Raw genomic sequence first — 15753 nt, forward strand, 5'->3', positions numbered from 1 at the left:
ACGGGAAAAATTATCATCCCTAATCATACATTTGTTTCTTGTATATACAAATGTATAAACGACAATTGAAAGAATAAAAAAAATAGCAAATTTCCTCCTCTAGCATATGTATATTTGTAATTTTGATTTCGTATATCGTCAAAATTGATTTTTTTTTTGTCATGTATCTTTTACTTTTTAACAATTTTAGTCATTTTAATCGAAAATATTGACAAACTTAAAGTAAAATTAGACAATAACGATGACCCAAAATTGTACATATGAAAATTTACTGAACCAAAATTGCAATTTCCGAAATAATAATTTGACAGAAAACAAAATTCCAATGGCAGTGTGTATCTTTATTAAACCATAATTAATGTTAAAATTATGCATCGTATTTTTGTATAGTTGGACAAATGATTATGAAGGCCCATTTGGTGTAACTGGGGGCCCATTTGGTGTAACTGGGGGCCCAATAAACAAGTCAGTCACCACCTCCGTGCTTATTGTGCTTCGGCACTTGCCCTCCAACCCACTCTGCGATTTCTCAAAACTATTTCAATGGAAAAATTTGGTAAAAAAAAAATTCAAATTCATATACGTATTGATATATTTTATGAGACATTTAAAATAATTATTTTGTAATATCTAATATAATATATGTCACGCGCTTAAATCGCGTGTAGCCAACAAATCCGTTTTGCCTCGAAAACGATTATTTTTTATGAAATTTTTTTTTATTGGTGACGAAAAAATGTCAAATAATTTTATTTCAAAATTTAACATTTAAAAACATATTTAATCATGTTATAATTAACATATGAAAATACGTAATACCTCACAACCCAAAAAATAAAAATAAAAATAATGGGAAGATTTATATATTTAAATAAAAAGGGGCTGTTTGACAATATTGCTCACCTTTTGGGACAATATTGCATTTTCTTCCAACAGAAGCTTCTCCTGAATAAAAGGTAACAAAGTTCCAATTAATGCCCAAAACAGCCAAAGGAATATGATATTAAACTAAATCAGCCAGGGGTGAGTGAGGGAATAACGCTAGAGGTGCAAAGAGGATGACGGATGTATAATTTTTTGAGTAGATTTTTGGTAAGACGATCTCGTGAGATGGATTGATCTTACAGAGAATAAAAATATTTATGATATAAAAAGTAATACTTTCATGAGTTGGGTTGATCTAACAAAATTGACGTTTGTGATTGTTTCACATGAGTTTTTGTGTAATTGTTTTAGGTAGGTTGCTTCAGTCTTTGCTAAGTCTATCCTTGAACACGAGATAGAACGATTATTGAACTAGCATCGGTTACCGTGGCGGAGCCACATTCATAAGCACTCAGGGCTATTTTTTTAAAAAAATATATGTAATTTTTGGATTAATTTGATATTAATCTCGGTAGATCATAAATTTAAAATATTAATAAATTCTAAAGTTTAAAATTCTAACTTGGGTAGAGCCATATTTCTGGCTCCGCCATTTATCGGTTAGGAGTCCTATCCATAGGTCCGAGGCGCGAGCACAAATGCATGATTATAAATTACCTTCGCTTGCAATTTTTCAACTTCCTCTTTGTACAGTTGATCCTGGAAAACGAACAAGAAAATATCATGCCAGTCTTAATAATTTACATCTCACTCATAATTTAAAATGGATTATGCTTGTGTGTAGTGTTAAAAAATAGCTTGATTATGATCTTTAGACATAAATATTGATTTTAAAAAATTGTCAAAATTCTAGAACTCGATTAAGTCCGAGTTGACTCGAAGTTATCGAGTATTCGAAGGCAACCGTGTGAATTTACCTTTCTGTCCCTGATTTTCTTTAGACTTTTTTCCAACTTTCTGTCAATTTCTTGAAGATCCTCCAATGAACTTGTTCCTAGATTCTGTCCCAAAATCTTTCTGTCAAACCCATAAATTCAATCAAATTTAGAAGAAAAGGAAATATATATATAGATGATGTTGAAACTAATGATTTATTATATAAAATAATAATAAAATAAAAAAAGGGGACCTTTGGGTATTTTCTAGGAGCTCTATTTTCTTTGAGATGAAGGCTGCTTCATGCTTCAAGTGCTGCATGCAACAATCATCAGCTTCTCAATAACATCACTCTTGAAAGAAATATATATTCTTCGAGAGAATAATGTTAAAAGTACAACAAATATATCGTATATCGATATTTACAACAATGATATATATCATGAAATTTTACTATTGTATGTGGTAGGGAACATAGGCGGGAAAAAGTGTCGTCTCCCCTCATATCTCTTCTAAGAAGGTATTAGGTTGATTTTATATGGAAAATATATATATAGGACATAAAAATAAAAGTCCATTAGGTAAAAATAAATCTTCATTTAACCTTATTCATTATCCAACTTTTTTATTCTTTTCTCTCCAAGCTCTAAATTTTTTATGCTAAATATGAGTAAGATTGATCTGTCTCACGAATAAAGATCCGTGATACCGTATTACAAAAGACTTACTCATATATCTTAACAATGTTTTGGAGATAGTGCATGTGATATTATTTTGGTTTCTATCAATTCGGATAATTTTATTTTAAGGATCTCAATATCTATAAGGCAAAAACTTGTGTGAGACGGTCTCACAGGTCGTATTTGTGAGACGGATCTCTTATTTGGATTATCCATGAAAAAGTATTACTTTTTATGCTAAGAGTATTACTTTTTATTGTGAATATCGGTAGGATTGACCCGTCTCACATATTAAGATCCGTGAGACGGTCTGACATGAGATCCACTCTTTTTATAAAGCGTCACTTCTATTTTAGAGTCTATTTTTTAGGTAATGTATTCTGAATAGTAAATTTTTTAAATTTTTTTGTAATTTTTATTATGTTAAATTAAGATCATGTCCAAGAGCCACTTCTTTTTAATATAAAATCAAATACAATGAATTTTATTATAATTTTATTTTATGAGTAAATATTAAACATTATGCTTGTATTATTATTTTTTAATTATAATATAGTAAATTTGAAAAAAAAAAAATCACCCCTCCCCCCAAATAAAAATGTCTAGCTCCGCCCATGGAGGCGTGTTAGAAGAATCGGTCTAAAAAAAATCACAACAATTTATATGAACATCAGTATCTTTATTATTTTTTTATAAAAAAAAGTTTTCGCCTAATTACTCGAGTTCGTCGAATATTTTTCGTGTATCATATCCATAAATGCAATTCATGTAGAAGAGAAAGCATAAATAAGAGCATCTATAGAAACCTGTATTTGTTGTTCAACTACAATGGAATTATTCCTGTCTTCTTTAGCATGCTCCAGGTATCTCTCTATTATCTTTTCCATGCTGAATTGAATTTATTCAAGTAATTAGATACCTATAAAATTTATGGTAATCAATTTTTCAATGTACAAGTATATAAAATATGACAAAAATTTATGTGAGACGGTCTCACGGATCGTATTTTGTGATACAGATTTCTTATTTGCGTCATGGAAAACTGAACTCTTCACTCGATCGAGACACACATTAACGAATAAAAAACCTTACCTGGCTAGTTTTGCAAGTATCCAACAAAAGCTAGAAAATGGAGAGAGTTATCAATGATAAAGAGTTTCTGTTCAAGAATCAAATGACATTGGAGAAAAAGACCCTAAATTGATGCATATTATAATCAAGAAATTAGAGTTTAATTTGGTACTACACATTGAATAAAATGAAACTTGTTAAATTTAAAAAAAGTTATCCAAATGGGATTTCATAGAGATTGGTTAATATGATCAGATTTCCAAAACAAAAAAGAATTATTTTTTAATTGAAGCTTAATCACCTTGAACTTGAGAATTCATAGAGTCTCCCCTTCTGAGAAAAAATGATCAAAGCCACTTCTGCATCACAAAGAACCGAGAGCTCATAAGCTTTCTTCAAGATCCCATTCCTACGCTTCGAAAACGTTACTTGCCGGTTCGTCGCGTTCTCGATTCGTTTCATTTGCACCTTCCCTCTCACCATTTTTGTTGCTGCAAGAATCAATCCTAAAGCCCTTTTGCAAATTTAAAATTATGTAAAACTCATAATTTTTTTTCTTATAAAAAAACCCTTATCAAGAATAACCATAAAATAACCTCAAAGATTTCCTAATCTTACCAGAGCAATTAATTATGCCTGTATGTAGTGCTCAGATATATATCCAGCACACCAGAAAACCCCAACAAAATCTACTGCCAACAATTTCAAAATTTCACTAAATTCAATTAAGGAAAGCTACAACCTACAAACCCTAGCTAGCTCTCAAAGATTTGATTGCTCTAGAAAAGGCGAGATATTAGAAAAAAGATGATAAACCAAACAACCCAGAAAAAATCTTGAGCTGGCTCTAAATTATATATGACTTGCACATATAAATTAATGTGTGTGTGTATACATACATACATATATATATAGCAGGAAGAAGATGAAGAAGAAATAGGGATATTTTTATCTTGAAAATGAAATAGTAATTGATGCAACACTCTCTTTAATTTCGGCCGACATAACCAAAAATTTCCATATCGATCACAAATCTGTTATTCTCTGTCTTTTTTCATCGAGTCTTACCCACAAAAGGTTAACTCAAAATAATCTCAAATAAAAAATATTAATTTAAAAAAAAAAACTTGACATTTTAGTATTATATCTTGTTTAATTAAGAAATTGGGAAAGATGGTTGCTGAAAAGGGTCGCAGACTACAGCTAATAAGAAATTATATATTGAGAAGCGCCGACGGCACAATTGGAAATTTTTAAATAATATTATTTACAGACATGAAATACAAATATATTTTTCGTACATACATCGATGATATCGAATACTTGTCACTTTATCAAAAATTATAGCTAGTAGTAATGTACAGCTCAAATATTTTAAAAGATACAAAAACTCAAACACGTTTTGATTACTCTAACCAGTATGAACAATTTATTGTGGTTACCAAAACATTGAGCGAACTTAAAATTTATCCTAATTAACATGAAACAACATAAAACAAGTTGGAGTTGAATTTGAAGTTTATGCTCTTACTTTTCTAAAATTATACAAATACATTTGTGTAAATTTGAAATCAACAGATTTGAAATTCATCAATCCAAACACAAATTCGGGTGATTTCAAAAGTTTGAATCCATAAAAATGGATGTTTTGAATTCAAATCTCACTTGTGCAGCAATTAATTCGTTAGAATAAATAAGAAAATTTTCACCCGTTCCTTGGAAAAGGGAGATAATTATTACTAAAATTTCATTGGAATTTGCTGATTTTTGACAAAATTTAGTTAATTTGTGTGAATAAATGGGATTCCTAGTGTCAACATCATCGTACTTTGAGGTGATGTGTCCACGAATAGAGCAGCGACAACAGATGCTGCTTTTTAAGACATTATTTACCTCGACCACCACCGGCAGTGGAGATTATTATGGCACAAATTTTATGCGCCATTATTATGAAAGAATCATTTACAAAGTTTTTATGAAATTTGGTATTAGGTGAATTTAATGTTTTTTTTTAAAAAAAAATTTTAAGGTAATTTAGGCCATGTTACTCTCAGAAAGTACTGGTAAACTCGATAATAAATGTAAATAAAATCTCTTTTTGTTGGGAGTCATATATATTACCCAAAAAATTTATTAACGAAAGGAAACAGTAATGGATTCAAAAAACAGAAATTCCCAACGTGTATGGGAAAGATCAGTGAATGAAATGAATTAGACAATCATACATATTGTTCAACTTAACCGTTTTGGTACGGTAAATTGGTTATTAGTTGATTACATATCTTTGTTTGGCAAAAATTTGTGTGAGACGGTCTCACATATCGTATTTTGTGAGACATATCTCTTATTTGGGTCATCGATGAAAAACATTGCTTTTATGCTAAGAGTATTATTTTTTATTGTGAATATCGGTAAGATTGACCTCTCTCACAGATAAAGATTCGTGAGACCGTATCATAAGAGACATACTCTCTTTGTTTTTATAGAATGTTTGACTCAAGTTTTACGTAAAATTTGAGTTATAAATAATTTTGTTATCCATATATATTTTGATTTATCATACATCATTTAACATTCATCTCACATTGTCACCACCAGTCTCACGCGTTTTTTTTTTAATTTACAAAAAACTGGGCCCGTATGTGTCAATTTGCTATCCGTCTTTTAAAATTAAAATCTCGATGTATTTTGAAATTTTATATAGCAAATAAGAATATAGTTTCTTCTATGTCAAAAAATTCGGAATTTGAAAAATAAGAGATAAATACTATTTATGTATTTTTATTTAACGTGTTTGTGATAGATATAAAGTATAGTTAGATCGAGTTATCTGAAGCTGTGAATTTCAAATTCACATGATTGTTTGGATGAATTTATATTGGTTAAATTTCATATCCACCAATTTGTTAATTTATTAATATAGATGTAATTTTGATGAATTTGAAATACGCACTTTAAAATACATTTCGAGATGTATTGATTAAATATAACAGCTACGATTTCTCCCATCTGTTTTTGCTCCGCTGATATTTTAATACATTGAACACACACAGTTGACTTCGTACTAAAAAAAACCTATTACTACAGGGAAAAAAATAATGGCAATAAATATTTTTTTTTAAATCTGTATTTATATAGTACTGTGTTATTCAAACGAAGATGTTAATTGCACGTTGCCTACCTTTTTATCCACGCAATTCAAGTAATTTTCTGTTTGATTTTAAAAATAAAATTTTTAAAACTGAAATTGTATAAGATAATATAGGATGAAATGATAAATGTGGGATATGAAGAGCATCGTTAGAAGTGTTTTTTTTTTTTTTTTAACTATAAATAGGTTTCATTAATATATGAGAAGTTTGTTGTTTTAGGAGGTTTAACTTTAGAGTATGTCTCTTGTGAGACGGGTCACACGAATCTTTATCTGTGAGACGGATCAATCATATTGACATTCACAATAAAAAATAATATTCTTAGCATAAAAAATAATATTTTTTCATGGATGACCCAAATAAGATATCTGTTTCACAAAATACGACCCTGTGAGACCGTCTCACACAAGTTTTTTCCTTAACTTTAATTATTAACTAGTAAACGATGCACACGCGTTGCATATGTTATTATTAATTTTTATTTGATTAAATAATAATAAATAATTAACACGCAATTATTTTCAATTTAGAAGAGCTCTTCGATTTAAAAGAAAAATTTTGTTTAGATTTTTTTCTATGTAAAATATGTAGTGACTTGAGAATGATTTTAAGAAGGGAAGAAAAGTAATTACTAAATTAAATATTTTGGATATCTTTTTTTGGGACCCTAATCTAGGGTGAGGGGAGGGATCTCAAACCCTTGTCATTTTCATTGAGAGTACGAGTGAGAACCAATGGGTGACTGCCCTAGGTCTCAATTTGGTGCTCTTTAAGATAGTTACTCTAAGTTTCTCACACTTAATAATATAAAATAATAATATAGATAATAAGAGTAAATTATAGTTGAGAAAGACCAATTTAATATAATTTCAGTGCAAACTAAAATTGAAAATATATATTAAATTAATCACAAAACACTTTTGTGAAACCATCACATAGATTATTTTGTGAGACGGACCCAATTCATTAAAAACTTATTTTTTATTTAAAAAATATTAATTTTCATGATAATTATGGATTGAGTAAACTCGTCTCATGTCTCATTAGATACTTACTCTTAATTACTTTTTTTAAAAAATTTTCGAAAATCGTCTAATAAGATATTTATTCTTAATTACTTTTTAAAGTTTTTGAAAAGGCAGCTGTCCATAATCATAAACAGCCGGATTCTATCGTTCCCAAAAAATAAAAAATCAGATTTGGGACCAATCTGCCTAAAATATTGTAGGTCGGCCGAATTAATAAAATGTTAAAAAATTTGGTCCCCCCAGTTCGGTTTTTAGGGTTCCCCCTATTTCGATCAATACTAGATTAAACATTTAATATCTCTCAATTTTGTTCCATTTTTCATTCCTATGAAAAAACCGTCATTTGTGTATGTCACCCAAGAAAGATTTAAAACAACTTAATCATTTTTTTAAGAGAAACAACTTAATCAATTTTGGTGAAACTTAGGATTTAATGATGTATTTGTAAAGGGTACTTTTTTATAAAAGAAAAATATTGAGGGTAAGAGTGTCGAGAAACATGTTCATTTATTTATCGAGATACTTTTTAAGAATCAAAATCAGCATGAGATGAGTTTATATTGAATTCGAAATTTGGGGTTAAGAAAAAAAACATTTGTTTTTAAAAATGAAAAGTGAAGAATCAATATAGGTTGCAAACACCTTCTGATACCCTCGTAAGGATCGGGATCATCATTAACCCGGTTGGGTACTTGGATAGACCAGATCATAGTCAATGTGCCGGTTACTTTCCTGAAGACCCGGGCAAATCTTCTCTTCCCGGGCACTGCGGCTCTTCCCGGGCAATCATCATCGTAAGCCCGGGATTTCCACCAACAACCCAGGTGCTCTACTACCCGGGCCACCTCGAAACTTGCACCATACTCGAGTGTGATTGATACAGGTCCGTCTAATATGTCAGAACAACTTGGGTTTGGAGTGTCCTAGAAGTCATCAGAAGCTACAAGTATGGGCAGCCGACTTGCCATACTTAGTAGGTGGCACGAGAATCGAGGTACCTACTCCATTTTCTACTATAAATAGCAGGTATTAATGTCATTTAATGATTCTGAAACCTTTGAACTCTAAAGCACTTACATATTTTCTCTCAAATATTGCTTGTGTTCATCTGAAAACCTGCTGACTTTAGCATCGGAGTGGCCACGTCGGACACCCCTCCGACGCTCATTTACGAGTTCTTTTCATTATTTGCAGGTGGCATCACAGCCATTATCTTTACTCAAAATTTTCAAATACTATAAATTGTTGATTTGATCCGTTGGAGCTCCTAACCCGGCTCACCCATTTCAGCGAGATCACATCATTGGCGCCGTATGTGGGAAATCGAGACTAAGACGTTGATATGGCTCGTACAAGAAGAACTAACCAAGATAATTCTAGGGCGCAGGAGGATGGAGGGCAGACTTCGAGACAAGGTGGTGGTAATAACACCGGACCAAATCTCATTACTTTGACCCGGGAAGAGCTGAAAAAGATTGTATCCGATGCCATAAAGCAAGATATGGCCAGGAAAGAAGTTTCTCATCATGTTATACCACCCGGAGATAGACAGGAGCAGGAGCAGGATCAGGAGATGAGGGAGGAGGAGGTGAGAGGAAAAGACGAGGAGTCCAGCGCCGGGTCCAAATCTCCTACTGTGACGGAAGAGTTGTTGGAGTTTAGGTAGAAGATGAAGGTGCTAGAAGGGCAGTTGGAGAGACGGAGTACTTCCCGGTATGTCACCAAGGGATGCCCGTTTGCAGAGATAATTGTCCGGGAACCTCTTCCCGGGAATTTCAAATCGGCCAAAGTGAAAGATTATGATGATAACGCAGACCCGGAGGAGCACGTAGTCAGGTTTGAGAATATGGCCATGTTACACTGTTATACTGATCGAATTAAGTGTAAAGTGTTCCTGACAATATTGATTGACTCGGCTCAAAGGTGGTTTGAGGGTTTGGCTCCTCAAAGTATTAGTTCTTTCCAAGACTTCCAAAAGGTGTTCTCACACCATTTCAGCAGCAGCAAAAAGTACAAGAAGACTGCTTTTAGTCTTTTCGAGGTCAAGCAGAGCCCGGAGGAGAGTTTGAGGGCTTATATCAGAAGATTCAATAGGAGTGGCTCTTGACGTTCCCACTTGTGCCACTGAAACAAAGACTACCTGCATTTACCCAGGGCTTGAGGGAGGGTGAGTTTTTCAAATCATTAACCAAGAAAGTGCCCGGGGATTTCGAAGACTTATTGTCCCGGGCAGAGAAGTATATCAATATGGAAGAAGCTCAGAAACAGAAGAGGGAGGCTGTAAGGAAGGAGAGAGTGGACCGGGTGTCTAAGCCCGAGGAGAGAGGACAGAAGAAGGGTAATCTAGGGCACTTTTCTCATCACGTGCCTCTGAAGATTACCCGGGAGAGGGAAGTGCAAGAATGCAGTAGAGACCTGGCCCCGGACCATCAATTATCCCGGCCAGAGAAGAGAGGATTTTGCACTCTCCACAAAGGTGTGTTATCATAACACCGAGGACTGCAAGACACTGAAGGGAGATTATGTCTTACCTTCCGCCCCGGGACCCAGTCACGACAACAAGAGACCGAGATTGCCACCTTGGACATCTCGGCAGCCAGGAGCCAGTGCCCGCGGAAGGAGGTATGAGGAGTAACCCGAGAAGTGAGCCCGGGAGGTGAAGAGAGCCCGAGCCCGAGAGAAAAAAGAATTTGCCCCCTGCTATGGGATTGATTAAAATGATATCAGGAGGCTCCACTGATGGAGACTCAATCGGGCGAGAAAATCAAGAAGTAGGAGGGAATGTATGGAGGTAGAGGGGACAATGAGGAATGAGGCGATCATCAGTTTTGGCCCGGAGGATTCGAATGGGGTGAATCAGCCCCACAATGATGCCCTGGTTATCCAAGCCAGGGTGGCAAATTATGACATTTTGAGGGTCTTTATTGACTCGGGCAGTTCTGTAAATGTAATTTTTAAAGACGCCTTTGTACAAATGGATTTGCAGGGTTTTCACTTGGAAGCTGTAGAAACTGCCCTTTTTGGCTTTGTTGGCCATGTGGTCTACCCGGAATAGGAGATTGTCTTACCACTAACCCTGGGCTCTCAGGATCTCAAGAAGACAGTGATGACCTCTTTCACTGTAGTGGACTCCCCATCTTCATATAATATTATTCTGGGGAGGCCGGCTATGAATGAATTAAAAGCTGTGGCATCCACTTACCATCAAAAGATAAAATTTCCTGTTAGAGCCCGGGTAGGAGAAGTTCAGGGGGATCAGCCATCTTTTCGGAAGTGCTATGTGGAGGCGGTCCGAGCTGATCAGAGCAAAACTAGGAGGGAAGGAAAGAAAGCAAGAGTGGAAGAAGAAGGAGGAAGAATAGTGGAGAAGAGAGAGGTACATTTTGTGGCAGAAGAGGAACATGAGATGATAGAGGTCGGACCAGGGCAGCAAATCCGGGTGGCTCGGGACCTCACTACATCCACCCGAGTTAGTCTGATCAATTGTTTAAAAGCTAATATTCATGTGTTTGCCTGATCCCAACAGGAGTTGACAGGGATCTCACCCCTGATATCGGAGCATCAATTGAACATTCTCCCGGGCTCTCACCCGGTAAAGCAGAAGAAGAGACACTTTGGTCCTGAAAAGGACAAAGTTATTGATGAACAGGTGAAGGAGCTGCTGAAGGCCGGCCACATTCGAGAAATTCAATTTCCTACATGGCTTTCGAATGTGGTTCTGGTGCCTAAATCTATCGAGAGGTGGCGGATGTGTGTAGATTTCTGCGATCTTAATAAAGCTTGTCCCAAGGATCATTATCCCCTACCCAGGATTGATCAGCTGGTGGATTTCACTTAGGTTTTGAACTACTGAGTTTCATGGACGCATACCAGGGATATCATCAAATTCTCCTAGCCAAGAGTGATCAAGATAAAGCCAGCTTCATCACCTCGAGAGGTACATTTTGTTATATTGTAATGCCTTTCGGGTTGAAGAATGCATGGGCTACTTACCAGCGTCTAATGAACAAAGTCTTTGAGAAGCAGCTGGGACGAAATGTGGAAGTTTATGTGGATGATATTCTGGCCAAGTCCAAAGAGGTTGCGGATTTCATTATTGATCTGGAAGAAACCTTTGCCAGTCTCATGTGTTACAGAATAAAGCTCAACCCTACCAAATGCATTTTTGGTGTCAAGAATGGCAAATTCTTGGGATTCATAGTGACAGATCGGGGGATCGAGGTGAATAAGGAAAAAGTCAAATCCGTGTTGTGTATGCCATCTCCCCGATCTGTCAAAGAAGTACAGAAGCTGACCGGGAGGATTGCTTCCCTGTCTTGATTTATATCTCGGTTAGCACACAGGAGTTATCCTTTCTTCCAAGTTCTAAGGAAGGCCCAAAAGTTCGGGTGGGATGAAAAATGTGAACAGGCCTTCCAGGACTTGAAGATTCACTTTGCAGAGCTCCTTGTGTTGGTAAAGCCGGAGCCCGGGGAAAAACTATTTGTTTATCTTTCCACTACGGAGCATGATGTCAGCTCGGTTCTAATAAAAGAAGAAGGCTCTGATCAAAAGCATGTCTACTATGTCAGCCATGTTCTAAGAGGCCCCGAGCTCCGTTACAGTGAAATAGAGAAGGTTGCTTTGGCCTTGATCATGACCGCCCGGAAGCTACGACCTTACTTCCTGTCACATCAAATCATTGTTCTTACCAATAGTCTTCTTGGCAGGATCATGACTCATTCGAAAATATCCGAGCGGATGATCAAGTGGACGGTAGAGTTGGGAGAGTATGACATTGAGTACAAGCCCCGGGTTGCCATCAAAGCACAAGCCTTATCAGATTTCTTATCAGAAATGGTTCAACCCGATGAAGAAGAGGTATGGAGAGTATTTGTGGATGGGGCGTCTAGTCTTGCTGGACGTGGAGTAGGGGTTGTAATAATATCTCCTCCGGGAGAAAAGATTAAATTGGCACTAAGGATTGACTCACGGGTAACCAACAATGAGGCCGAGTATGAGGCTGTTCTTGCAGGTATCCGAGCCGCCCGGGAAATTGGAGCTTCTCGGATCATTCTGTACTTTGATTCGCAACTAATCACTCAACAGATAAAGGGCGTGTATGAAGCTAAGGATGACACGATGCTCAAATATTTACAGCTCATTCAAGCCCAAATAGGAATCTTTGCTGATTGAAGTATTGAACAAATATCCCGGGAGGAGAATGGCGAGGCATACTCTCTGGCAAAAATGGCTGCTTCTTTATCAGAGGTTAGCACCCGGGAAGTCTTGCATGTTTCTCGGCTGATCCTTTCCACCGAGGAAGAAATATTACCAGGACCCGAGGACTCCTGGATGACACCTCTTATCAAGTTCATTGTAAATAATGAACTACCCGAGGACAAAGCCCGAGCTCAAAAAATTAAGAGGCAAACTCCCAGGTTCATTCTCTTAAATAAAATCTTGTACATGAAATCATTCCAGGGACCTCTTTTGAAATGTTTATCTGAGAAAGAGATGGATTATGTCCTTCGAGAGATTCATGAAGGGTGTTGTACTGAGCACCTCGGAGGAATATCTTTGGCTCGAAAAACAATGCTTGCTGGTTTCTGGTGGCCGACTCTTAATCAAGATTCTGCTCGGGTGATCTAAGCTTGTGAGAGCTGTCAACATCATTCAAATTTTCGACACAGCCCGGCCACTCTCATGAAGCCTATTTGGGTATCTTGCCCCTTTGATCAGTGGGGACATGGATATTGTAGACCCTTTCCCGATTGCCCGGGCTCAGAAGCTGAGCCCTTGGCTAAAATCACTGAGCAGAAAGTTTTAAAATTTCTGTGGAAAAACATTGTGTGCCAGTTTGGAGTGCCCAGAAGATTGATCTCGGACAATGGAAGACAGTTCCAGGGCAAAGAAATTATGTCGTGGTGCCGGGAAATGAAGATCACTCAATCTTTCACCTCTGTTGCCTATCCTCAAGCTAATGGCCAAACAGAAGTTGTCAACAGAATTATTGTACAAGCACTGAAAACAAGGCTACAAGGCAAAGGAAAAGATTGGGTGGAAGAATTACCCAGTGTTCTATGGGCTTACAGAACTACTCCCCGGGCACCTACTCAAGAAACTCCTTTCAACTTGGTATATGGTTCTGAAGCAGTCCTTCCGATGGAAATTGGGCAAACATCTTCCCGGGTAGAATCTTACCCTGGACAACAATGATCAAGGCCGGGCTATGGAGTTAGATTTGGTGGAAGAAAAAAGAGACCGAGCATTCATTCGAATGGAAGCATATCGAAGTCGGGTTATGAAATCATATAACAAAAAGGTCCGGATCCAAAACTTCCAAGTAGGGATCTAGTCATGAAGAAGGTCAACCCTGCTGGGGATGTTGGGAAGCTGGAAGCACGGTGGGAAGGACCTTATAAAATTACCCAGAGAGTCAGCTCGGGATCCTTTTATTTAGAAAATGCTCAAGGACATTCCTTCAAAAGGTCTTGGAATGTATTTAATTTAAAGAAGTATTATGCCTAACAAATGTAATTGTTTTGTTGAAGATATAATGAAAGATCTGTTTTTTCTCAGAGAGAAGTGTTATATATTGTTTCTTGTATCTTCACTCGGGAAGCACCAAGCTCCGGTTATTTAATAAGCCCAGGGAACTACACCTTGGCTCGGGGCACCACACCTCGACCATTCTCAAGTCCCGGGACATGATCCCCGGCCCAAGGCTCCATACCTTGGTTCTAAATAAGCCCAGGGCACTACACCCTGGCTCGGGGCACCACACCTCGACCATTCCTAAGTCCTGGGACATGATCACCGGCCCAAGGCTCCGTACCTTGTTTCTAAATAAGCTCAGGGCACTAGACTCTGGCTCGAGGCACCACACCTCGATCATTCTCAAGTCCCGGGACATGATCCCCGGCCCAAGGCTCCGTACCTTGGTTCTAAATAAGCCCAGGGCACTACGCCCTGGCTCGGGGCACCACACCTCGATCATTCCCAAGTCCCGGGACATGATCCCCGACCCAAGGCTCCGTACCTTAGTTCTAAATAAGCCCAGGGCACTACATCCTGGCTCGTGGCACCACACCTCGACAATTCCCAAGTCTTGGGACATGATTCCCGGCCCAAGGCTCCGTACCTTGGTTCTAAATAAGCCCAGGGCACTACACCCTGGCTCGGGGACACCACACCTGTACCATTCCCAAGTCCCGGGACATGATCCCCGGCCCAAGGCTCCGTACCTTGGTTCTAAATAAGCTCAGGGCGCTACACCCTGGTTCGGCGTACCACACCTCGAGCATTCTAAATCCCGAAGATATGCTCTCTTGACCGATTTTTCCATGTTTATTATACACACCAAGGTTGCATATCCGGGTTTAAAGGTTGCCTACACCTGGGTCACTGACTGAGTATGAGGCATTTGATTCATTACAAGGATCAAGGTCCCGGGTATTTATTTGAAGATTCCGGTTAATCCACAACACTTAGAAAAATTTCTTGATTATTTTGTACACCAACAATCGTGTTACCAGAGTTGTTGAAGATTTGTCAGGATATGATTGCGAAAAAGATAAAGGGAAATGAAAATTTTCATTAATAAAAGCCCGAAGGCCGAGAGATTACAAATAAAAACAGGAAAAGAAAAATGCAAATACAAACTAGTCTATATCTACATGTTCGGGCCCTGGCTGCTCTTCTTGGGCTGCCTCCTCCTCCTCCTCGCCATCCTTGGGAAGGGATAGCAATAGCCAGGCCAAAATTAGGAAAGTTTTCCTTATCTTGGGGCAGGAGTCCGGCCTCCTCAAATTGTTCCCGGCATTTTTCAAAGCCGGTTTGAAAAAGAGGATAGGCCTTATTTATCACGGCCTTCTTGAACTCGGAAGATTGGAGGAAGGAAGCCTGCCACTTGTCCTTATTGTATTCAGTCAGGGCCAGGGCGCTCTCAGCTCTCTCGGTCCAATGTAATTGAACCTCTGCCTGTTCGGAAAGGGCGTGGATCCTCGATTCCGAGAAAGACAGGGAGCCTTGCAGATGTTCCTCTCGGACGAGGCCTTCATTGATGTCCTCTTGGGCCTT

The 15753-nt window shown here is 37.4% G+C and overlaps 2 protein-coding genes across 4 annotated transcripts; one reads left to right on the plus strand and one right to left on the minus strand.

Moving 5' to 3' along the window:
• Positions 1-208: 208 nt before the first annotated feature.
• LOC142531239 (MADS-box protein SOC1-like) lies at positions 209-4562 on the minus strand. 3 transcript variants are annotated; one of them, XM_075637333.1, is made up of 8 exons: positions 4131-4562; positions 3814-4003; positions 3248-3329; positions 2015-2076; positions 1803-1902; positions 1543-1584; positions 904-945; positions 209-519 (listed from the first exon to the last, which is right to left on the minus strand). In XM_075637333.1, exons 2-8 carry the CDS (start codon positions 3993-3995, stop codon positions 403-405), a joined length of 627 nt encoding a protein of 208 aa, XP_075493448.1. In that variant the 5' UTR covers positions 3996-4003; positions 4131-4562; the 3' UTR covers positions 209-402. The 3 variants fall into 3 exon arrangements, with proteins under 3 accessions (XP_075493448.1, XP_075493447.1, XP_075493446.1); XM_075637332.1 differs by having other exon boundaries at positions 3814-4026; XM_075637331.1 differs by having other exon boundaries at positions 3814-4562.
• A 5933-nt stretch (positions 4563-10495) lies between these two features.
• On the plus strand, positions 10496-11530 carry LOC142530465 (uncharacterized). Its single transcript, XM_075636303.1, has 3 exons — positions 10496-10732; positions 10781-11107; positions 11219-11530. The coding sequence occupies exons 1-3, from the start codon at positions 10496-10498 to the stop codon at positions 11528-11530; spliced, it is 876 nt and encodes a 291-aa protein (XP_075492418.1).
• The last annotated feature ends 4223 nt before the right edge of the window (positions 11531-15753 follow it).

This window comes from Primulina tabacum, chromosome 17 (assembly GCF_025594145.1).
Source record: "Primulina tabacum isolate GXHZ01 chromosome 17, ASM2559414v2, whole genome shotgun sequence".
Taxonomy (NCBI): Eukaryota; Viridiplantae; Streptophyta; class Magnoliopsida; order Lamiales; family Gesneriaceae; genus Primulina; species Primulina tabacum.